The 21,751-nt window shown below is 44.0% G+C and overlaps 1 protein-coding gene across 8 annotated transcripts in view; it reads right to left on the reverse strand.

Moving 5' to 3' along the window:
• Window positions 1–3,150: 3,150 nt before the first annotated feature.
• rc3h2 (ring finger and CCCH-type domains 2) overlaps window positions 3,151–21,751 on the reverse strand; it is a 97,557-nt gene continuing 78,956 nt past the window's right edge. For 5 of the 8 annotated variants that reach the window (XM_078426362.1, XM_078426361.1, XM_078426365.1 and 2 more), the window contains 4 exons: window positions 21,296–21,371; window positions 18,050–18,142; window positions 11,488–11,615; window positions 3,151–8,660 (listed from right to left, as the gene is read on the reverse strand). In XM_078426362.1, the coding sequence (XP_078282488.1) occupies window positions 8,468–8,660; window positions 11,488–11,615; window positions 18,050–18,142; window positions 21,296–21,371 (490 nt within the window). In that variant the 3' untranslated portion in view covers window positions 3,151–8,467. Of the gene's footprint in view, window positions 8,661–11,487; window positions 11,616–18,049; window positions 18,143–21,295; window positions 21,372–21,751 lie in introns of those variants that run through there. The other 3 variants (XM_078426364.1, XM_078426363.1, XR_013549207.1) reach the window with 3 other exon arrangements.

Raw genomic sequence — 21,751 nt, forward strand, 5'->3', positions numbered from 1 at the left:
AGAGATGCTGCCTGACCCGCTCAGTTACTCCAGCACTTTGTGTCTATCTTTGGTATAAACCAGCATCTGTAGTTCTTTGTTTCTACATGATGGGCTACATTGCTGAAAACTATATTCTGCACACTGTACCTTCTCCTTTGCGCTACCTCTTGGAACTTGAATTTGTCCCTATTGTAATTAGGTATAGGATTATCATATCTGATTGGATAGCATGCAAAACAAAGCGTTTCACTGTACCTCGGTACACATGACAATATAATAATAAACCTAAACCTGAAAGTTTTCTCGCAGCTGGCTTTGTAGTAAACAACAAGCAGAGATCTTTAAAAAGGAGGAGTGTGTTTTGACATATCCAAACACAAAGCAAAACCATGACCCACACTCAGTCATGATGGGAATATTTTAACAACTATTCAGAAATTTCCTGCCTGTGAGTATTCGGCAAGACCAGCTAAATCCCATCTACCAAAATTCTCAACAGGACAAATCTAAACAGAATGTCTTTATTATTCAGAGATGCTCTACTTCATATAAAAACTGTAAAGAATAAAGGAACGCTTGGATAATAATGATGTCGAGTGCGTTAATGCATGGCACATTGAAACCTATTACAAAGCCAAGCATAATAGATCCTGGATTGTTCTAAATAGTATTTTCATATCCGATGTTGTCATCGTGATAAAAGCCGAGTACAATGGATGCAAAAAATTCCATTGTAAATTAATAGGTCACATTGCTTCCTAAGGCAACTCCTCACTGAAGTCATACCACACATAGTGCAGCTATTAAAGGTGCACCTTGGGTAACACAACAGATTTGTCCTTCTGGCTTGTTTAAACTGTTGAAGTCAGTGGTCAAAGGTGCCAAACAAATTGATGGACTGAAAGATACAGCATGGAAACAGGTCCTTTGGCCCACTGAGTCCACGCCAACCATCGATCACACATTCACACTCGTTCTACGTTGTCCTACTTTCGCATCCACTCCCGACACACACTAGCGGCAATTTAAATAGGCCGTTTAACCTATAAATTCACTTGACTTTGGGATAGACAATAGACAATAGGTGCAGGAGGAGGCCATTCGGCCCTTCGAGCCAGCACCGCCATTCAATGTGATCATGGCAGATCATTCGCAATCAGTACGCCGTTCCTGCCTTCTCCCCATACCCCCTGACTCCGCTATCCTTAAGAGCTCTATCTAGCTCTCTCTTGAATGCATTCAGAGAATTGGCCTCCACTGCCTTCTGAGGAAGAGAATTCCAGATTCACAACTCTCTGACTGAAAAAGTTTTTCCTCATCTCAGTTCTAAATGGCCTACCCCTTATTCTTAAACTGTGGCCCCTTGTTCTGGACTCCCCCAACATTGGGAACATGTTCCTGCCTCTAATGTGTCCAACCCTTTAATAATCTTATACGTTTCGATAAGATCTCCTCTCATCCTTCTAAATTCCAGTGAATACAAGCTTAGTCGCTCCAGTCTTTCAACATATGACAGTCCCGCCATTCCGTGAATTAACCTAGTAAACCTATGCTGCACGCCCTCAATAGCAAGAATATCCTTCCTCAAATTTGGAGACCAAAACTGCACACAGTACTCCAGTAGAGGTGCTACCTTAGCACCAGAGACCAGAGTTCGATCCTGACCTCGGTTGCTCAGGCCTTCTCCCACGTCGCGTCGCTGTGCAGGTTTGTGGTTTGCTGGCTTCCGTGGGTCGCTGGCAGAGCCGCTGCCTCGTGGCACCGGGAGCCCAGGTTCGATCCTGGAATCCGGTGCTTCCTGTGGTTGCGTGGGTTTCCTCCGGTTCTATCCTACACACTGCGAGTTGCCCCTGGAGTGTGGAGTGGAGCTGGTGCTCCGGGGTTGGGACATGGGGACTGTGGGGTGGCAGCTCTGCCAGGGGTTCGTGGAGGCCTCTGCAATGTGGGAGGAGAGTAGGAAGAACCACTGGGTTAGTTCTACCCTACACACTGTGAATTGTCCCTCGTCTGTAGGATAGAACTAGTGTATGGCTGTTCACTGATAGGCATAGGCTCGGTGTTTCTGCGCTGTATCTCCGAACTAAACCAAGTTAAAATGGTTCAAAAACATTAGTTCCATCCACCCAGTGATCATTCCGTGAAACAACGAACTCGGTCCACAATGGGCGGCACGGTGGCGCAGGGATAGAGTTGCTGCTTTACAACCCTTACAGTGTCAGAGACCCGGGTTCGATCCTGGTTACGAGTGTTTGTCTACACAGACTTTGTACATTCCCCCTGACGTGCGTGGGTTTTCTGTTTCCTCCCACGCTCCAAAGGCGTATGGGTTTGTAAGTTAATTGGCTTGGTATAAATGTAAAAAATGTCCCTCGTGTAGGATAGTGTGAATGTGCGAGGATTGCTGGTCGGTGCGGACTCGGAGGTCCGAAGGGTTTGTTTCTGCCCTGCATCTCTGAACTAAACAAAACAGATTTGGTCTGCTATAACCGAAATCCGTTATAAAGAGATCCGTTAAAAACGAGGGTTTACTGCACTGACTATTCAGGAGGGGGAAATAAAAAGGTACTGAGAAGTCCACTTTACAGGTTTTACAGCACCTTTTCCCAGTAACGTGACACATAAATTAGTTTGGCAAACACAAAAATCACAAACTTGAACTTTGTGACTCATGAACCATTTAAATTTATTGCTGTTACTCACTTTGTTATATATCACTTTTACACAGGCTCATGTAATTACTTCAGTAAATAATCAGGCTACTACTACTGGATAAGAGAATATTCCGTTTGTTTCAAAATACAATAATCACAGATTTGTGAGCCTTATAGGCAGACACGAAAGTGGGGTTTAAGAGGCTTTTAAATAGGCACATGGATATGCAGGAAGTGAAGGAATATGGATCACGTGGAGGCAGAGATTACTTTAATTTGCCATCATGCTTGGCATGGATATTAGGGACCAAAGGGCCTGTTCCTATGCCGTACTGTCCATGTTTTTACAATTACTAATAATTGAAACTTTCCTTAAGTAAATTAGACTTGTAACATTATTGTACAATATAAAGTTTCCAATTTTGCACATTTCCCACTCAACCCCATCCCATATGACAAGAATTGAAAGTACTTTTACCCTAAGCTTTGTGTAAGAAAGGCAATGACAGGTAAAAACTTTAATTGACAAATAATTTTATTGTTATGCATGCAAATACATTCAAGTACTGCAAACTGTCCCATCAATCATCTTTCAAAAACTGAAATTCATGATACTCTATTCTAGTGTACAGCCCAAGCTATTAGCTCTGCAGTTCAGTGCTACAGCGAACAAGGTTTTGTACACAGAATGCAACCTTTGCTATTCAGTATCACAAAACTAATCCATTGCAGACCCAAATGGCCTAGCATTCATATTCCATTCTATTCCTAAAACAAAAAGATAGGGTAATGGATTACCAACAATTTGGAAGTCAAATTGAAATTAACAAATGGAATAGAATTTATTCCCTATTTAATTAACAGAGCACTTTTCTTAAAAATGATAGATTATAAATATAAGCCAAGTAGGTGTAGTAAAAATGACCATTAAATCCATCTTATTGATGGTGCCTCCTTTATACATGACGGATGTGTACCATCTTTAATTTCATTTACAATTCAATCAAACAATAGATTTGCAAAGAAAATGTCTAATACAGACGTAAAATATTCACACTTCAGCTCCACAATTGGTTGTACAATTGACAAAACAGGCCTCTTTTCCCAACTTTTCCAGCTAAGCAATTTTCCTTAAAAAACTTAGTTTTGCAGCAAGAAAACTTTTTTCATCTCATAACTTCCAGGGAAAAGAATATGCAAAACGGCATAAATGCAGACAGCAAATGCTGCAAGCTAACCACAATGCTTCAAGTGGCTGTACAGTGGGCACGTGTAGTACAAAGAAGAACCATGTGTGTTGTATCACAACTACAGTATAATGTACTTTTTTTGCCCAGCTAAGGAACTGCATGCATTTCCATGCCTTTGATTAACCGAGGCCTTCACTGAATAGGTTAATGGGATATGTGCAGGTGACTAAATTCTTTAAGTAATTCTTGGACCCATGCAGCAGTAACTGCACAGGAGTGGATTCCACCTTCGAAATAAAAATTAACGCTGGTTGATCCTCAAATTATAATTCGTTCTCATAGTTAACGCACATTATTTGTTTAAAATAAAACAACCAGTTTCCCCAAACCCCTCCAGCAGAACACAACCAAGCTTTGTTTTTTTTTGTAAAAGTATGCAATTTTAAACTCAAAAGTTAAAGTACTAATTCATTTATGTGATATTTATTCACCCTCAATGTTCTGTAGATGATACTTGTGGTTTTGTAGCACAGAGGGTTATTATTTCCCCGAGGGCTGTGATTTTTTTTTTCAAATGCTAGTCAGATAATCCTGGGCTCCTGTTACATCTTGGTCATCTTCAGGTAGTAGCAAAACTAGTAACATGTGGAAACACCTCAGAATTAACACAATTTAAGAAGTGATCCATGTGTTTAGTCTCTGGATTCCAACAAGTGGTGGTGGTTGTGGTAAAGGGGGTGAGGGAGGGGAGAATGGAAATATTGGTGGGAGAACTCTCATAAAATTAGGTTGTCGAGGAATCAGGTTGTCATGTTGGTGAAAATGTATCTAGCAGGAACTGTTTTTTACCATTCGAGGAATAAAGCAACCATTTCCAATTCACTGATGCCCCTAGGTGGCAGGGAATAAGTACTGCAACAATAATTGACTTTTTAATTCCAAGGCTGGTTCATTTCTCGATGAAGACGTGGACCAAAATAACTCCGGCAGGGATAACAAAGCACATTTAAACCACCCCTGCTTCTATATTTAAAGGTCTATCAGTGATTTGGAGCTTGGTCCATATTTTCCATTACTTATGTCTGAGTTTAGTCCTTCCTGCGAGAAAGCCTCACACAGTTAAAATTTTATTATTTGCGAAAAATAAATAGATTGCTCAATTAGGCATTTACCTGTTACAGCAACAATGCAATTGTTATTTATAATTAACACATCCATAAGCAATAATCAGTAATGTGTGCAACTCTGGTGGTTACTGAATATTTGAGTTATGAAGACTTTCAATTCTGTTTATTGATAATGTAACTGGACAGCTAAACTAAAACTGGAAATTTTAGATGAAAATACAACACATATCATTGGGAAACATTGTTTTTCTTACAGAAAATTTACATTGAATATTGTTCCTATGCTATTTATGTTCACGACTTACACCAGCTGCTAAATGCATGGTGCATGTTTTGGTTTATCTGAATTTACATCATTATGAGCAGCTTTGGTTGAAAATTTAATGACTGCATTGGAGGAGAGTTTGCAAAATGGTTTGCAGTTGCTTATTATCAGCTATCATGCCAGCATCCAGATCTTAAAATTTCTGCATGTCCAGACATGGACTAAAACAATATAATCAAAGATTGATATTTCAGACACAAATAGGTGCATAGATCCCAAAATCTAAGCTTCAGTATAGAATACCGAGTATGGAGGCCCGCAAAAAATCTAAATGGACAATATCGCTCCTTCATTACAAAAACCTATATAAATCCTATTATAAATAGGAAGAGATTTCATGGTGCTGCCTAATGGAATCATAAACATCAAGCAGCAATCTGTCTCATCAATCTGTGCAATTAACCTCCAGAAAAAAAGTCAACCCTCAGGGAAGTGCACAAAACTTTTCTTTAAAAACCCCGACACTTTGTTGTGGTTTATGCAACATTTTAACAACTCAGATGACCAAAAACATGATCTTGCAGAAGTTGTTGCCCAGCAGAACACCTTCTTTGCAGCTACCTGGTGAAAATCATGCTTGGTTTAAAATATCCCAGTACGATTTTCAGAACAATCAACTTCACAGAAGTCATCAACAACAAAATCTCAAAATGTAAAAGCAAAAACAGTAGGTCAACAGAGATAGAGACTGGAGGGTACTGTTAAATTAAGCCAATAGCCAACAGCAAACTTGCAGAAAAGAACTTACATTAAACAGCTAATTTTTTTTAAAGTATAGGAATTGCTAACACACACTTTATGTGTTTTGGATCAAAGCATTGCAAATTAAACAAAGTTAACAAGATGAACACAGACTAGAAAAATCAACAGAATTGTTTAAAAAAAGAATTAATCTTTTATCATCTTTTCTGAACAAATGCTCTGGTTACTCCCTCCAAAAAAAAAAAACTGCTGGTCTTAGTTATGTAAACAAAGCCAATTTAACTTCTCAAAGAACTGGAATATAAATTTAATTATCAATTAGATCATTTAATGAATAGAGGAGAGCCAGAGAACTTTTCTGTTTTTCTTCAGTTACGCAATTACTCAGAAGAGCATGTTTTTAAAAAAAGCTATGAAGTTAAAACAAACATAATGCCCTTAACTTCTTAAATCTCACAGCTGCAGATTTTTGTAAACAATATTAAAATATTTCCACTGTCAGTGCCCAGGGATTATATAATAAATCCATCAGTCTCCCAGAATCCAGTGAACATGCAAAGTGGCGGAGATAAATTATGCCCAAGTTTAAACAAAACATCATGATTATTGCAGATAGCATCATATTCAAATAAAACTATTACCATTTTTTGGTATTTACTTTTGATCAAATGGAGGACGTTTGCTTTAACTGGATTGTGTGAGGCAGGACTTTGGATTGCTCAAATTTATTACAGTACTTTTAGACTTATAGCAACATATTCAACCATTATGAAGAAAGTACACAGTGCAAGCCATCAGAAGTTCTTAGGCGAGTTAGGGCAGGAAAGAGACCAGTAAGTACACTGGCTTATCATTCAGTGCAAACACCACACAATGCAGGAGTTCCAAAATAAAGTCTTCACCTTGTTCAGTGCACACCACATATAGCATCAAGAAAAATCAGAATTGTTCTGTAAAACAATTAAAAATACTACAAATGCAACTATGATCTACTTTATTAAAATCACTGTCGTACTTATGAAAACCAATTGTAGAGATGTCTTCTGTCATAATTTAACATTGGCAATCAAGCAACTCTAAATGCATGGCTTATCACAGGGAATTAGTATCTGGATACTAATTGTTGAGGAATTCAGGAATCAAAATCTCTACAACACAAAGGATTGAGGCAGGAACTAATGAGTAGGGACAATTTGCAATTTTGTCTTTGGTGTGCTTTGGGTAGAAGGCAGAAGTGGCGGTTCCACTACTTGCTCTTCAGTATCTGCAGCTGGTCAGTGTGCTCCTTACAACCTACAAAGTACAGCGATATTAAATTAACTTTCCATTACTACTAATCTTAGCACCGATGGATATATTTGCATTCTATGAGCATGCAGAAATGTCTTTAAGTGTAAAATTACTAATTTCTTTTTATACTTTAGATGCTTAGTGTGAATCATTAGTACAAAGAAGGAGATGAGAGCATTTGGTCACGAAGCACAAGGCAAAATAATGCAGGTGCTATAAATTTTAAATACAAACTATATATGCTGGAAATACTCAAATCGGTCGGTAATAGTGAAGAGAGCAAGGAGAAAGCTCAGTGACTGAAAATGGTAATTCTACTTCTCTCCACAGATGCATTCTGATCGGAGTATATCCAGCTCTAAGCCATTTAATTACTGCTTTAACCAGTGTGTAGGTGATCCTCGGCAGATATTCAGCTTCATCCTAAGGCACAACTTGACTATTCAATGTGACTATAACACATGGCTTCAGCTTTACCACCCCAATTTTTAACATTTCCTGTATAGAAATTACCTAAACACTAAGCTAGAGACATTTCCCGGGTGAATTTTTTGTTCACATTGTAGCCCACGGAATTTATTGGAAACTATATTTTGAAACTCTAATTATGCATTTAAAAAAAGGTGAAAAGCATCCTCCTTCCACCGTTTAACAAAACAGGCTCTTATAAAAGTGCAACAATGCCATGAATAAATCTTACAAAAACAGCTAAAAAATACAGTTTTCCAAGCCATTACCTTCTTACAATTCTGTGTGAATTGTACACAAAAGTATATAAATGAAATAGGAGGTAAAATTATGGTTAATTTTCACCAGGTATGTTGCTGCAATGCCCTGCTGGTCAATAACTGAGTTGTTTACGTTCCACATTAGCCATTGTGAATAAGAATGGCTAGATTAATGCACTGGCTCACAACAGACTCATAAAAGGCTGCTTTAAAGCATTTAGTAGAATAATGTCCAAATCCCAAGGTTCACTGGAATTTAAACTAGTGTCTGACTAAAGTTAATTGTACTGTCAAAATGGTTAATGCAAGAGGGCTTTTATAGTATCAAAAAAGTCCACAGGAATTTGATGCCCTCACATTGTTCTTTAAAAAAATACATAATATAATATGTACACAAGAAATGTGTTATATATTATATTATATAGAAAGCAAAATTAATTGCTTTTAGGTGTTGGTGCAAACGCAGACTGCTTCAGCTCCCATTGACTAGAGCCTCGCCATTAGTTGTCACATTCATATCTTCTGATAGCTTGACTGCAGATGTTTTCAGGGCCAAGTTATTGATGCTGAAGGAAGAAGTCACAGCGGGGGAGGTAATGAAGCCGACCGAGGCTGTGATGGGCTGGTTAAAGTTTGATGTCATAGGCATCATCTTCTGTTCCTCCCTATCATAAAAGGGAAAACAAATTAAAACGCTCATTAAAACAGTGTTGTATTGATTTAGGATGCTGAACGTGCATTTTTCATCCTCGTCTCTAAAAACAGTAACAGAAAACACACAAGAAAAAAAGGAGACCAAGGAGCCAGAGAAGGCCCCTAATTCCTGCCTGTATTCAACTCCTCATCCTCATGCCTGTTCCTCATTATCCTTAGTTCATCAATATTTTAAAATATTTATCTCCACCTTAATATATTTAATGATCTGGCCGTAATGGTCCTCAGGAAGAGAACTTTAGAAATTTGCAACATAGAAATTTCTATGCACCTTATTTTTAAATCACTATCCTCTTACTTTGAAACTGTGTTCTCTGGTTTAAAGCTCATTAGTTGTTTGAATAAGCTTATCCCTTATTTTAAATACCAAGGAACACAGGCCCAAAATAGCCTTTCTTGGCACAACCTTTGATTCCAGGAATTAGCCTAGCAATTTTTTTCCCAATGTTACGAATACCCAACTTTTGGGTTTCTCTATATATTTGAATGAGCTCCCATAATATTTGATGTGCATACATAACAACAGTACTGTGGAGAGATGATTAGCATGGAGTGATCTTTGTGTATTTTCCAACCTATGGATAACATTAACTTATGGACAACTGTAAAAACAGAGTCTATGTGTAACCTATGTGTTACCTTGGGATGGCTTGGAAATCTTTTAGTTTAGGTAAAGGGATCAAAGCAGTATTCCAGGTGTAGCCTCACCAACACCCTGTACAACTATAACAAAACGTTAACTTCTTAACGTCCAACCACTTTGCAATGAAACCCAACATGCTGCTTGCCTTAACAACTTATTTGACCTGATTGTCTGTCAATCTTTTGTGATTCATGCATTAGAACAAATGGATTCCTTTGAACTTCACTCATTTGCAGTCCCTATTTAAATAATTTACCTTTTTGCTTCCTCTTACCAAAGTGCATGACCTCAGCCTTCCCCAGAATAATTTAAGAGTCAAGAGGCTTAATTGTCATATGCACTGGCAACAGAACAATGAAATTCTTACATGCTGCAGTTTTACAGGTTTATTAATACAGTAAGACACCAAAAATATATACAATAATCAATAATACAATAATTTAACAACAGTAAAACTAGGTAACTATAATAGGGCAAAACCCAAAGTCTGATGTGCAACCAGAGACACAGTTCATAGGAGAAGATTTAAACTCCATTTGGCAGGTTTTCACCCTTCAATCTTTATCTCATTGCAGAATTAATGTCCTCATCACATCATGCCCCTCCACCTAACTTTATATCATCGGCAAACTTGGAAACCTTAACAACTGTTCCTCTCTCTGGATCATTAATGTAAATAGCAAACATCTGAAGGGCAACAGTTAATCCCTGGAGTACTTGCATCCTTTCAGCCTGAAAAGGCCCCATTTATTCCAACTCTGTATTCCAAGTCAAGTCAAGTCAAATTTATTTGTCACATACACATACTCGATGTGCAGTGAAATGAAAGTGGCAATGCCTGCGGGTTGTGCACAAAAAGAATTACAGTTACAGGTGACAGGCAGTTTTCAATAGATGCTAACACACTTCCTCCAATGTAGACACAAAATGCTGGAGTAACTCAGCAGGTCACAAGACTTTTGGAAACCTAAATAAACTATATCCCAAATTCCCCTCTGTCAACCTTTCCTGTCACGTCCTTGAGAAATTTCAGCAAACTTGTTGGACTTGAAATACCTTACATAAGTTAATTAGTTACAACATTCATATTGTTTAGAGTCTCCTTGCTTCTTTGTCACAGTTACACCCATTTTCTAAAAACTATGCTGGCTCCTTTTGCTTGCTATCAAAATGCCCACCTCAAAATTAATTTGCTAATTACATAGACATTCTGTGACTTCACTAATACCTTAATCTTGTCGCACAAAATTAACCATAGCCGTCAAATTGGTTTGAACAGCACAAAACATGAAAAGGCACTATGCAAGTGAAATAAATGGTGCACGATGCTTTTACAATTATCATATCATATCATATCATATACATACAGCCGGAAACAGGCCTTTTCGGCCCTCCAAGTCCGTGCCGCCCAGTGATCCCCGTACATTAACACTATCCTACACCCACTAGGGACAATTTTTACATTTACCCAGCCAATTAACCTACATACCTGTACGTCTTTGGAGTGTGGGAGGAAACCGAAGATCTCGGAGTAAACCCACGCAGGTCACGGGGAGAACGTACAAACTCCTTACAGTGCAGCACCCGTAGTCAGGATCGAACCTGAGTCTCCGGCGCTGCATTCGCTGTAAAGCAGCAACTCTACCGCTGCGCTGATCTTCACTTAAGTATCAGAATAAGAGTTAAGCAGATAGGGGGATATATGTAATCATATTTTGAGTACATGCCCCAACCCACGCATTACAAAGGCCTACTGCTCCAGGGAACCAGTTCCCTATTGCCTCGAGTATTGGTTGTTTTCTGTGCGGTGTTTGCGTTTTCTCCCCACTGTTATGTGGGTTTCCCCTGGGCTCCAGTTTCCTCCTATATCTCAAATATTGTTAGGTTAGTTGGTTACTGTAAGTAGCCACTTAGTATTGGCGAATGGCAAAAACAATGAAAAGGAAGTTGACGGACATGTGAAAATGAATGCTGTGGTGCAATGGGAAACGAGGGCATGCCATTGACGGGATGGTTCCGTTTCACTCTTGTTGCATATTTTTCTAAATGGTTTTCAGACTTCTCCCATTCTGTCCAAAATGTCAAATGTATTTAATGAAATAAAATTGGAAAATGTCATAACTTTTGAGTCTTACTTGATCGCAATTTGCTCTGCAATCCTGTGGCCCTGCTCCTCCTGCTCTTTACCTTGATGTTTATGATGTCCATTTTCAGACATTACGTCAACGGTCAAATCACCTTGAGAGCCGATAACTAGAACATCCTATGAACAAACAGGAACGATGTGGAATTAAGCCTAGTATCAACTTTTATCCAATTAAGTTTTACAGCAAGCAGATATCACAAAATATTCCAATCTATCACACTTAAATATTTTTGCTCCCATGTCTTTCACTAAGCTTGCAAGTATAACCTTTTACAAAATGAAAATCAATTGTTGGTTTTCTCTACCAACTCAGGATTCAGAATATATAAACTCATAATACAAAATGCTGGAGGAACTCGGGTCAGACAGCATTCAGTCAGAAGAGTCTTGGTCCAAAACGTCTTCTGTTCATTTCCTTCCAGAGATCCTGCCTGTCCCACTGAATACCTCCCGAAATGTGTATTTTGCTCAAGATTCCTGCATCTTGTCTCTTATCTCTACTCAGTGGAACCTGTTTGGTTAACGCCGACCCAAAATTCCAAACAGTTTGGGATTTATTTGAAAACAAGTTACTCGGATGGTTCCTTCAAAATATTGAGCATACTATTGTAGTGGGTGCGGTCGCCGCGGAAATCAGGCCAGACGCCAGGTGAGTAGTAGCTATACTTTATTTCGCAAGGAACACATACACCGCACTAAAGAACTCGTGAGTCGACACACCCAAAACCTTTTATAGTCCCAGACCACCTGACCGAAGGGAACTGACCCAGGAAGTGACCTAATCCCTTCCGTCCACTGAGTGCCGAGTGGAATGACCAAGGAAGTGGCCTAGCCCCCGGGCGCCGCCACAGGACCCCCCCCCAAGAACCGAAGGCACGAAACGGACAGGGGGACGGACGAAACGGCCAGCCCGCGTGCGCGCCACGGCGGGCGCAGGAACCGGAACCACCCCGCCAGGGGAAAGCACCCGCGGGAACTCCAGGGGTAAGGGCCGGGACGCGGGATGACCCCGAGGGCGAGGCCGCGCCAGTAGAACCGGCTGGCTAACGTCCACGTGCGCCGGCTTCAGCCGCGAAAGAGAGACCGTCTCAGGACGACCCCCCATGTCCAACACGAAGGTGGCAGAGCCCCGCTCAAGCACTTTGAACGGTCCCTCATAAGGCCGCTGAAGGGGTGTCCGGTGGGCATCCCGACGCAGGAAAACAAAAGGACAGTCCTGCAGGGCGGAAGGGACATGTGACCGCACCGAACCGTGGCGAGACGTCGGCACTGGCGCCAGCGAGCCCACCATCTCCCGAAGGCATTGCAGGGCGGCCGAGGGCTGTTCTGCCTGACCCTGGGCGGAAGGAACGAACTCCCCGGGCACCGTCAGCGGAGCCCCGTACACCAATTCCGCCGAGGAGGTGGCCAAGTCCTCCTTGGGGGCGGTGCGGACACCCAGTAAAACCCACGGCAACGCGTCAACCCAGTCCGGGCCAACGAGCCGGGCCTTCAGAGCGGTCTTGAGCTGGCGGTGGAAACGCTCCACCAGGCCGCTCGCCTGCGGATGGTACGCTGTGGTGCGGTGCAGGTTAACCCCCAGCAGTTGGGCCATGGATGACCACAGCTCGGAGGTGAATTGCGGCCCCCTGTCAGACGTAATGTCGAGCGGAACCCCAAACCTGGCAATCCAATGTGCCGCCAAGGCACGGGCACAAGTAGAGGCACACGTGTCCGGCAGTGGAACTGCCTCCGGCCACCGCGTGAAACGGTCCACCATTGTCAGGAGGTAGGTGAAACCCCGAGAAGGCGGCAGCGGCCCCACGATGTCCACGTGGATGTGGTCAAAACGGTGACGAGGGACGGGGAACTCCTGGAGCGGCGCACACACATGCCGCTGTACTTTTGCAGTTTGGCACGGGATGCAGGTGCGCGCCCAATGTCCAACCTGCTTGCGTAACCCGTGCCAAACGAAACGGAAAGCCACGAGGGTTGTCGTCGCCCGAATGGAAGGGTGGGCCAGCCCGTGGAGCACCTCGAACACCCGGCGCCGCCAGGCAACAGGCACGATTGGGCGTGGCTGCCCAGTGGACACATTGCAATGCATCGTTGCGCCCCCAGTGCCACAGGGAACGTCCTCCAACCTCAGGCCCGAAACGGCGGTACGGTAGGCAGACATCTCATTATCGGACAACTGGGCTGCCGCCAGTGCTGAGTAGTCGATGCCATCGGCCACTTGCCGGACGCCGTGGACCGTGGGTCGAGACAAGGCGTCGGCCACCCGGTTGTCTTTACCCCCGATGAAACGGATGGAGGTAGTGTATTCCGAGACGAAAGCCAGCTGCCGCTGCTGGCGAGCTGACCACGGGTCGGACACCTTGTCGAACGCAAAGGTGAGGGGCTTGTGGTCCGTGTACGTGGTGAAGATACGCCCCTCGAGAAAATAGCGGAAGTGGCGGACCGCAAGGTAAAGGGCAAGGAGCTCGCGGTCAAAAGCACTGTAGTTCCGCTGTGTGCCGCTGAGGTGCCTACTGAAAAAAGCGAGAGGCTTCCAACACCCATCCGTGTGCTGTTCGAGCACCGCCCCAACCGCTACTTCCGAAGCGTCGACTGTCAGGCTGGTTGGTGCATCCGCCCGTGGGTGCACGAGCATCGTGGCCGCAGCCAAGGCTTCCTTGGCGTGTTGGAACGCCGCCACCGCATCGTCGGTCCATTCAACCTCCCTGCGCTTGCCCGCCATGAGGTGGAACAGCGGGCTGCAGACGGCACAAATCGGTGGTAAAAGGCCACCATCCCAACGAACTCCTGGAGGCCCCGCACGGTGGTCGGGCGTGGAAACTGGCGCACCGCGTCCACCTTGTTCGGGAGCGGCAGCGCCCCGTGCGGGGTCACGTGGTGGCCCAGGAAATCGATGGATGACACCCCGAAACGGCATTTGGTGATGTTGATGGCAAGCCCATGATCGCTAAGGCGTTGGCATAGCTGGCGGAGATGGGCAAAATGCTCCTGTCTCGAGCGGCTCGCCACCAAAATGTCGTCAAGGTACACGAACACGAATTCCAGGCCATGGCACACACAGTCCATAAGCCGCTGAAAGGCTTGCGCAGCGTTCTTGAGTCCAAACGGCATGCGGAGGAATTCGAAAAGGCCAAATGGCGTCACGATTGCCGTCTTGGGGACGTCGTCGGGGTGGACTGGAATCTGGTTATAGCCACGCACCAGGTCGACCTTGGAAAATACCGTGGCGCCAGCCAGGTGTGCATTAAAGTCCTGAATGTGAGGGACCGGATACCTGTCGGCGATTGTGGCATCGTTAAGCCGGCGGTAATCCCCGCAAGGACGCCAACCACCGTCTGCCTTGGGGACCATATGGAGCGGGGACGCCCACGGGCTGTCTGAGCGGCGCACGATCCCCAGTGACTCCATAAGGCGGAACTCCTCCCGAGCGAGACGGAGCTTGTCCGGTGGAAGACGCCGCGCCCGGGCGTACAAGGGCGGGCCAGTAGTGGGAATTAGGTGCACCACCCCATGCTTCGGGGCGGCGGAGTGGAACCGGGGGTCCAGAATATCGGGGAATTCGGCCAGAATTCGTGAGAACGCGGCGTCCACGGACGACAGGGGGCCATCAGGACGCACGACCGGGTCGCCCAAGCAGAGGAAAACGGGCTGCAGAGTGACAGAGTGCACTAAACGCTGCCGCTTAACGTCCACGAGCAGGGAATGTGCCCGTAGGAAATCCGCACCCAGCAGTGGCTGGGACACATCCGCGATCACGAATGGCCACGAGAAGCTGCTCGCCCCGAAGTTGAGGGAGATCGTGCGCACCCCATATGATCGGATCGAAGTCCCGTTGGCTGCGGCGAGGAGGGGACCGCGGTTGCCACTGCGGAGGTCAGCACGCGAAGGGGGAACAACGCTGACCTCCGCCCCAGTGTCCACAAGGAAACGAGCCCCGGAGCGGCGGTCCCACGCAAACACACGATGAATCTGGCCGGCCGCCGAAGCAATCACTGACGGCCGGCCCCTGCGTTTCCCGGGAACGAACAGGGCTGCCGGCGTTGACGGGCCGAAGGGCCCCTCCGCCGATGGAAGTAGCACCAGCCCCCTCTGCTGGCTTCCGTGAAAACGGGCGTCTGTGCGTGCCGATCCGACCACCAGCGACCTCCGGTGGCGTATGAAGGAACTGCCGGCAGGCTGCGCGCGGCCCCCGGGTCCGACCACCAGCGACCTCCGGTGGCGGGTGGAGGAACTGCAGGCGGGCCGTGCGAAAAAGACGCGCCGCCGGCTGGGTGAGCTGCTGAAGCCGGATACCGTCGGGAAGGCTGTCGGGGAGCGGTAGTGATGCGGGCGATCGAGGCTCCTACCTGCGGGTAGTCGTCGGCCGTCGGATGGACTTCCAACGCGTCGAGGGCCAGCTGACGGGCCATCAAGAGCTCATCGGCCGCCTGCCCACCGCCTGCATGTTGGTGAACGGGTCGTGGAGGAGCTGCTGGCGGAGATCGGACGGCAGCAGCATCAGGTAAACATGTTTGAAGAGAAAACCGGGCTCGTAGTCGCCCAGCAGTGCCAGCATGTCGGCCAGTAGTACCGACGGGCGGCGGTCACCCAGGCCCGGCATTCGGAGGATCCGGGTTGCCCGCTCGGCCTCACAGAGGCCGAACTGCTGAAGGAGGAAGGCCTTGAGGGCCACGTACTTATCGGTCGCCGGGGGGTCGCGGAGGAAGGGTCGGACCAGGCGCGCGGTGGCCGGGTCGAGGGCGCTGACCACATGAAAGTACTTAGTGGCGTCGGCAGTTACGCCCCACAGGGTGAACTGTGCCTCGGCCTGGTCAAACCAGAAGTCGGGGTCCTCGGTCCACAATGGAGGCAGCCACACCGACACGGCGTGGAGAGCGGAGCGGGCAACAGGGTCCAGAGGCGGCTGACTGGAAGAGTCGGGTACTAGAGCGTTCGGGTCCATCGCGACTTGCGAAGGAAAATCGGGGTCACCAGTGTAGTGGGTGCGGTCGCCGCGGAAATCAGGCCAGACGCCAGGTGAGTAGTAGCTATACTTTATTTCGCAAGGAACACATACACCGCACTAAAGAACTCGTGAGTCGACACACCCAAAACCTTTTATAGTCCCAGACCACCTGACCCAAGGGAACTGACCCAGGAAGTGACCTAATCCCTCCCGTCCACTGAGTGCCGAGTGGAATGACCAAGGAAGTGGCCTAGCCCCCGGGCGCCGCCACACTATAATATAAAATACTAGAATATAAAACATAGAACCACACAGCACAGGAAGTGGTGCTTCTGCTCACAATGTCCATGTAGAACATGATGCAGACTTACACGAATCTCCTCTGCCTACATATGATCCATACCGTTACTTTCCCTGCATTTCCATGAGTCTGCCTGAAAGCATTTTAAAAACCATTTAAAAGCCTTTTAAATGCAACTGTTGTATCTGCCACCACCACCACCCCGGGAAGCTTGTTCCAGGTACCTACCATCACTATATTAAAAAATTGTTCCACACCACTCCTTTAAACTTTGTCCCTCTCAACTTAAAGCTATGCCCTCTAGTCTTTAACATATCCACGCTGGGAAAAAGGTTCTGACTATCTACACCTCTCATAATTTTATATACTTCTATCAGGTCTCCCCGCAGGTATTGGTTTATTATTGTCGTGTGCAGAGATGCAATGAAAAGCTTTGTGTGCTATCCAGTCAAATCATACTATAAACGAGTACAATCAAGCCGTAAACATTGATGACTGTATTGGGGCTACATCCTACACCCATGCAGAACTCATGGACTTCATTAACTTCACTACGAATTTCCATCCTGCAATCAAATTTACTTGGACCATCTCCAACATATCCCCACCATTTCTTGATCTCACCGTCTCCATCACAGGAAGTAGACTACCGACTGACATCTATTATAAACCTACTGACTCCCACAGCTATCTAGACTACACTTCTTCTCACCCTGCCACCTGCAAAGACTCTATCCCCTACTCCCAACTCCTCCGTCTACACTGCATCTGTGCCCGAGATGAGGTTCTGTACCAGGACATCTGAGATGTCCTCATTCTTTAGGGAATTGGGGTTCCCCTCGTCCATCATAGATGAGGCCCTCACAAGGGTCTCAGTATCCCGCAGCTCCGCTCTTCCTCCCCCTCCCCCCAGTCACAACAGGGATAATCCCCCTGAATGCTGTAGATTCAGGTCCCATTTTGTGGATTTAAGTGTAAAGATATATGTGGGCTCACTTGTGCATTTTCAGATGAGACTTTAAAGCCACTCAGGTGAAAGTAAATTACAGCACAATTTCAATGGAGAGAGATGTTGGGGGCAGAAAGGGAGGAGGGTGAGAGTATTTCCCTGGTGGATCGGCCTACGTCTAATCCTTCAACTGGCATCACTATAAGATCACCATGCTGTTTATGGGATAGTTACTTTTATGCAATTTGACAACTAATTAAACTACACTGGCTACTACATTTCAGAAGCACTTCACTGGCTGTGAGGCAATTTGTCACATCATTATTAGGTGCTGTATATTTAATTACTCCGTTCCTTACCTCTATTCCTTCATCTTGATCCACATCAGTATCCAAAGCAGAAAGCTCCAATTCTATATCTTGATCATCTGCAGAAACCTCTGTAAATTCCCTCTATTAGTAAGCAAACAAATTTATGATTGCCTGCCTGGCACCGGCAGGGGAACTGACCACAAGTACTTACATATAGCAAGGTGTGAAACATAGTTTAAAATAAGATATTTATTGTGTTTTAACCTTATTGATTCCGAGGCATTTTATGTAACAGTATATTTAACCACAAATGTCAGTAGCAGGTATAAAGATCCTGAAGAAGTGTCACTCCATGGAACACCTTTGTCTTATGGTTTTGAAATTTAAAAAAAAGAAATTTGACTTGATATTTTGTACACTGATTTTGTACACATCTGGGCACTAACATTAGTTGCGTGCATACACTCCAGGAAGGATATAAAGGTCTTGAAGTGGGTACAGTGCAGCCTCAAATTATGGATAAAAAATAAGAAATTTTGAATTTCTCAAATTATGGATAAGCTCCAGAAACATTACTACAGCACAATGTACATACAGTCTTGTTGCCACGACACTGGAAGTGTGTGATGATACTGGAGATGCTTCAGGAGAAGAATGACAAGATATTGTCTGGGCTGGAGAATATTAGGTATGAGGAAAGACTGACTAGTCTGGAATTGTTTCCTTTGGCATAAAGCAGGCTAAGACAGAAGAAGAAATGCAGAAACCAAACTAAGCCTAGACAGAGCGATCAGAGGGTGGGTAATACCTAATTGCAGATAAATAATGGAAGGATTAGAGGGACAATGACGATATTGAATTTGCTTAAAGAGAAAAGGAGAGGATCGGTAACTTATTCCACAAACAGGCGGAAGCCTTCATCTCATTAAAAGTGACCTGCATATGTATTTTAATGCCACAACTACAAATCTGCACTCTGAAAGCCTAGATGTGGGAAAAGCCTAAATAGCATGAATATGATAGTTGAACGTCCATTTCTAGTACTATAGACCTGAATTATATACGTACTCCCCAAGGTCTACAGCAGATTAAAGATATTTAGAATGATAAGAAGAGGGAAATTTTAATCTGGAAAGCTGCATCTGGCTTCTACACAAAAGGTCGTAAATGTAACAGCAAAATAATTTAAACTCCTTTTACTTGCTTTAGCCACAAGTGTGAACGTTTCATTTTTATTATGACAATAAAAAATACACTTCCTATTGATTCTCCATGTTCTGGATTACAGCACAAAAGAATAAGTAGAACAAACGTCAGAAGAACAAATTGTAGCTGTCAAGAGTAAATGGTCAAGGGACAAATACATCCACGTTCCTTCTTTGTGTCGTGCAAAGTGGAACAAAGTAAACATTGAATCAAAATTCTGTAGCAGTGCTTTGTTTGAATGTGTAGAAAGGAACTGCAGATGCTCGTATATATTGAAGATAGACACAAAGCGCTGGAGTAACTCAACAGGTTAGGCAACATCTCTGGAGAAAAAGGATGGGTAATGTTTCAGGTCAGACCCTTCTTCATGCTGGACGTTTCGTGTTGGGACCTTTCTTCAAACTGAAGAAGGGTCCCGACCCGAAACATCACACGGTGGCGTAGCGATAAAGCTACTGCCTTACAGCGCCAGAGACCTGGGTTAGATCCTGCCTATGGGTGCTTGTCTACGGAGATTGTACGTTCTCCCAGTGACCTGCGTGGGTTTTCTCTGAGATCTTTGGTTTCCTCCCACACTCCAAAGACGTACAGGTTTGGCTTGGTATAAATGTAAAATTGTCCCTAGTGTGTGTAGGGTGGGGTTAATGTGCGGGGATTGCTGGCCAGTGTAGTCTCGGTGGCCCAAAGGGGCTGCTTCCACGTGGTATCTTTAAACTAAAACTAATCACCCATCCTTCTATCTCCAGAGATGCTGCCTGGCCCACAGAATTACTCCAGCTCTTGGTGTCTATCTTTGTTTGAATTTGTTGGCCCAGAGTTTGGCAGAGTAGGGCATCAGTGTCTTTAGTTAGTGTGGAAAAGTTAGTTGACAACGGCACAGGATGACCTACATTAGTAGACAATAGGATAAACTGTGCACCTACTATAGAATGAGATTCAAAGACTGAGAAATAAAATGAAAATATCGATCAGGTGGAATTAGAGCAAGGATTTTTAGTCAAATCAGGAGCAGTAAAGGAGAAAATGAGGGGAAAAAAGCAGTTGTTTTTTTAATATTTCACTTCAATAATTAACTACTTGAAAAAATAAAGTGGAACAGTTTTATTTATTTGGTTTCTGGATGAAATATATCAATTTGCAGATATTAATGACTGTAGAGGTTAAAGGTGTATTCAGTTTGTTACTGTTAGGATTCCCATTCTGTGGGGAGTTTCAATGCAAAATTTTCATATTTTGAAAATGATAGAAGGCAAGTGCTAGATCTTATTTTCGTGAAACTTATCACAGAGTGGTGCAAAATTGGCCAATAACTTTTAAAGAATTCAGAAATCATTGGATAGTTCTGTTCCACAAGTTGCTTGGTCTGTTTACATTTTAGCAATGATGTGCATGAGTCACCAATCTAGGAACTTTTCAGTAATTTCTGAGCAAATGCTTTGACTTAGTACAGAATAGCAAACATCATAAATGTAACTGTATCTAGGAAGAACCATTTAAGTGACATTACACATGTACTGTAGAACAGATCATCAAAATCTGACATTTAAAATGAATAGCAAAACAAATACCACAATTCTCCAGAGGAAAATGATACATTATAAATCCACACAAACATACTTTTTTGACATAATTATAATGGCAGTGGAGCTCTAATACAGCACCTCATATTTCGCTTGGGCAGCTTACAGCCCAGCGGTATGAACATTGACTTCTCTAACTTTAGATAGTTCCTCTGTCCCTCTCCTCCCCTCCCCCTTCTCAGTTCTCCCTGTCTTCCTTTCTCCACCTATATCCTTTCTTTGTCCCCCCACCCCCCGACATCAGTCTGAAGAAGGTTCTTGACCCGAAAAGTCACCCATTCCTTCTCTCCAGAGATGCTGCCTGACCCGCTGAGTTACTCCAGCATTTCGTGATACCTTCTAATTATAATGGCAAATTCTTTCCCAACTATGAACACACTTCAAGGAAGTGATTACATCTGAAATTATCCCATGTACAATAATGATTCTGGAATCTAATTTAGCAAGTGATTTCATGCAGAGGAATTTTAAGATGTAAATTTCAAGATCGTGGATATTACTTCCTTACCTGTTGTAGTTCAACACTTAATTGATCTCCACCATTAGGATGTTGCCTATGGACAGATATATCCATCAATCTGTTCCTGCAAGATTAAATGTCAAATATTAACCAAAGTCTTCAATAATATTAACCAACTGCTGAATGCAGCATATACCAGAGGGACGATGGGTTCAGGAGCATAACACACAATTTTCAATATGACAAAATAAAAAAAAGAGATGCAAAAATCCCATGACCTCCTTAACGTCATGGAGTTCTTGCACAACTCCTGACTGATAAGTGTTGTAGAATTATGGGAAAAGTGTCCTGCCCAGCTTCCCAATGAAAGGAAACCTTCAAAGTTGCAAAAATATTTTAAGACATACCTTTTTATTTCTGAATTTATGTCTTCATTGAAGCATAGAATGGACGAGTCAAGTTACCAAGTAAATCAATGATTAGTTTCAATACATTGTACAAACT

Source organism: Rhinoraja longicauda, chromosome 31 (genome assembly GCF_053455715.1).
Source record: "Rhinoraja longicauda isolate Sanriku21f chromosome 31, sRhiLon1.1, whole genome shotgun sequence".
NCBI classification, from domain to species: Eukaryota; Metazoa; Chordata; class Chondrichthyes; order Rajiformes; family Arhynchobatidae; genus Rhinoraja; species Rhinoraja longicauda.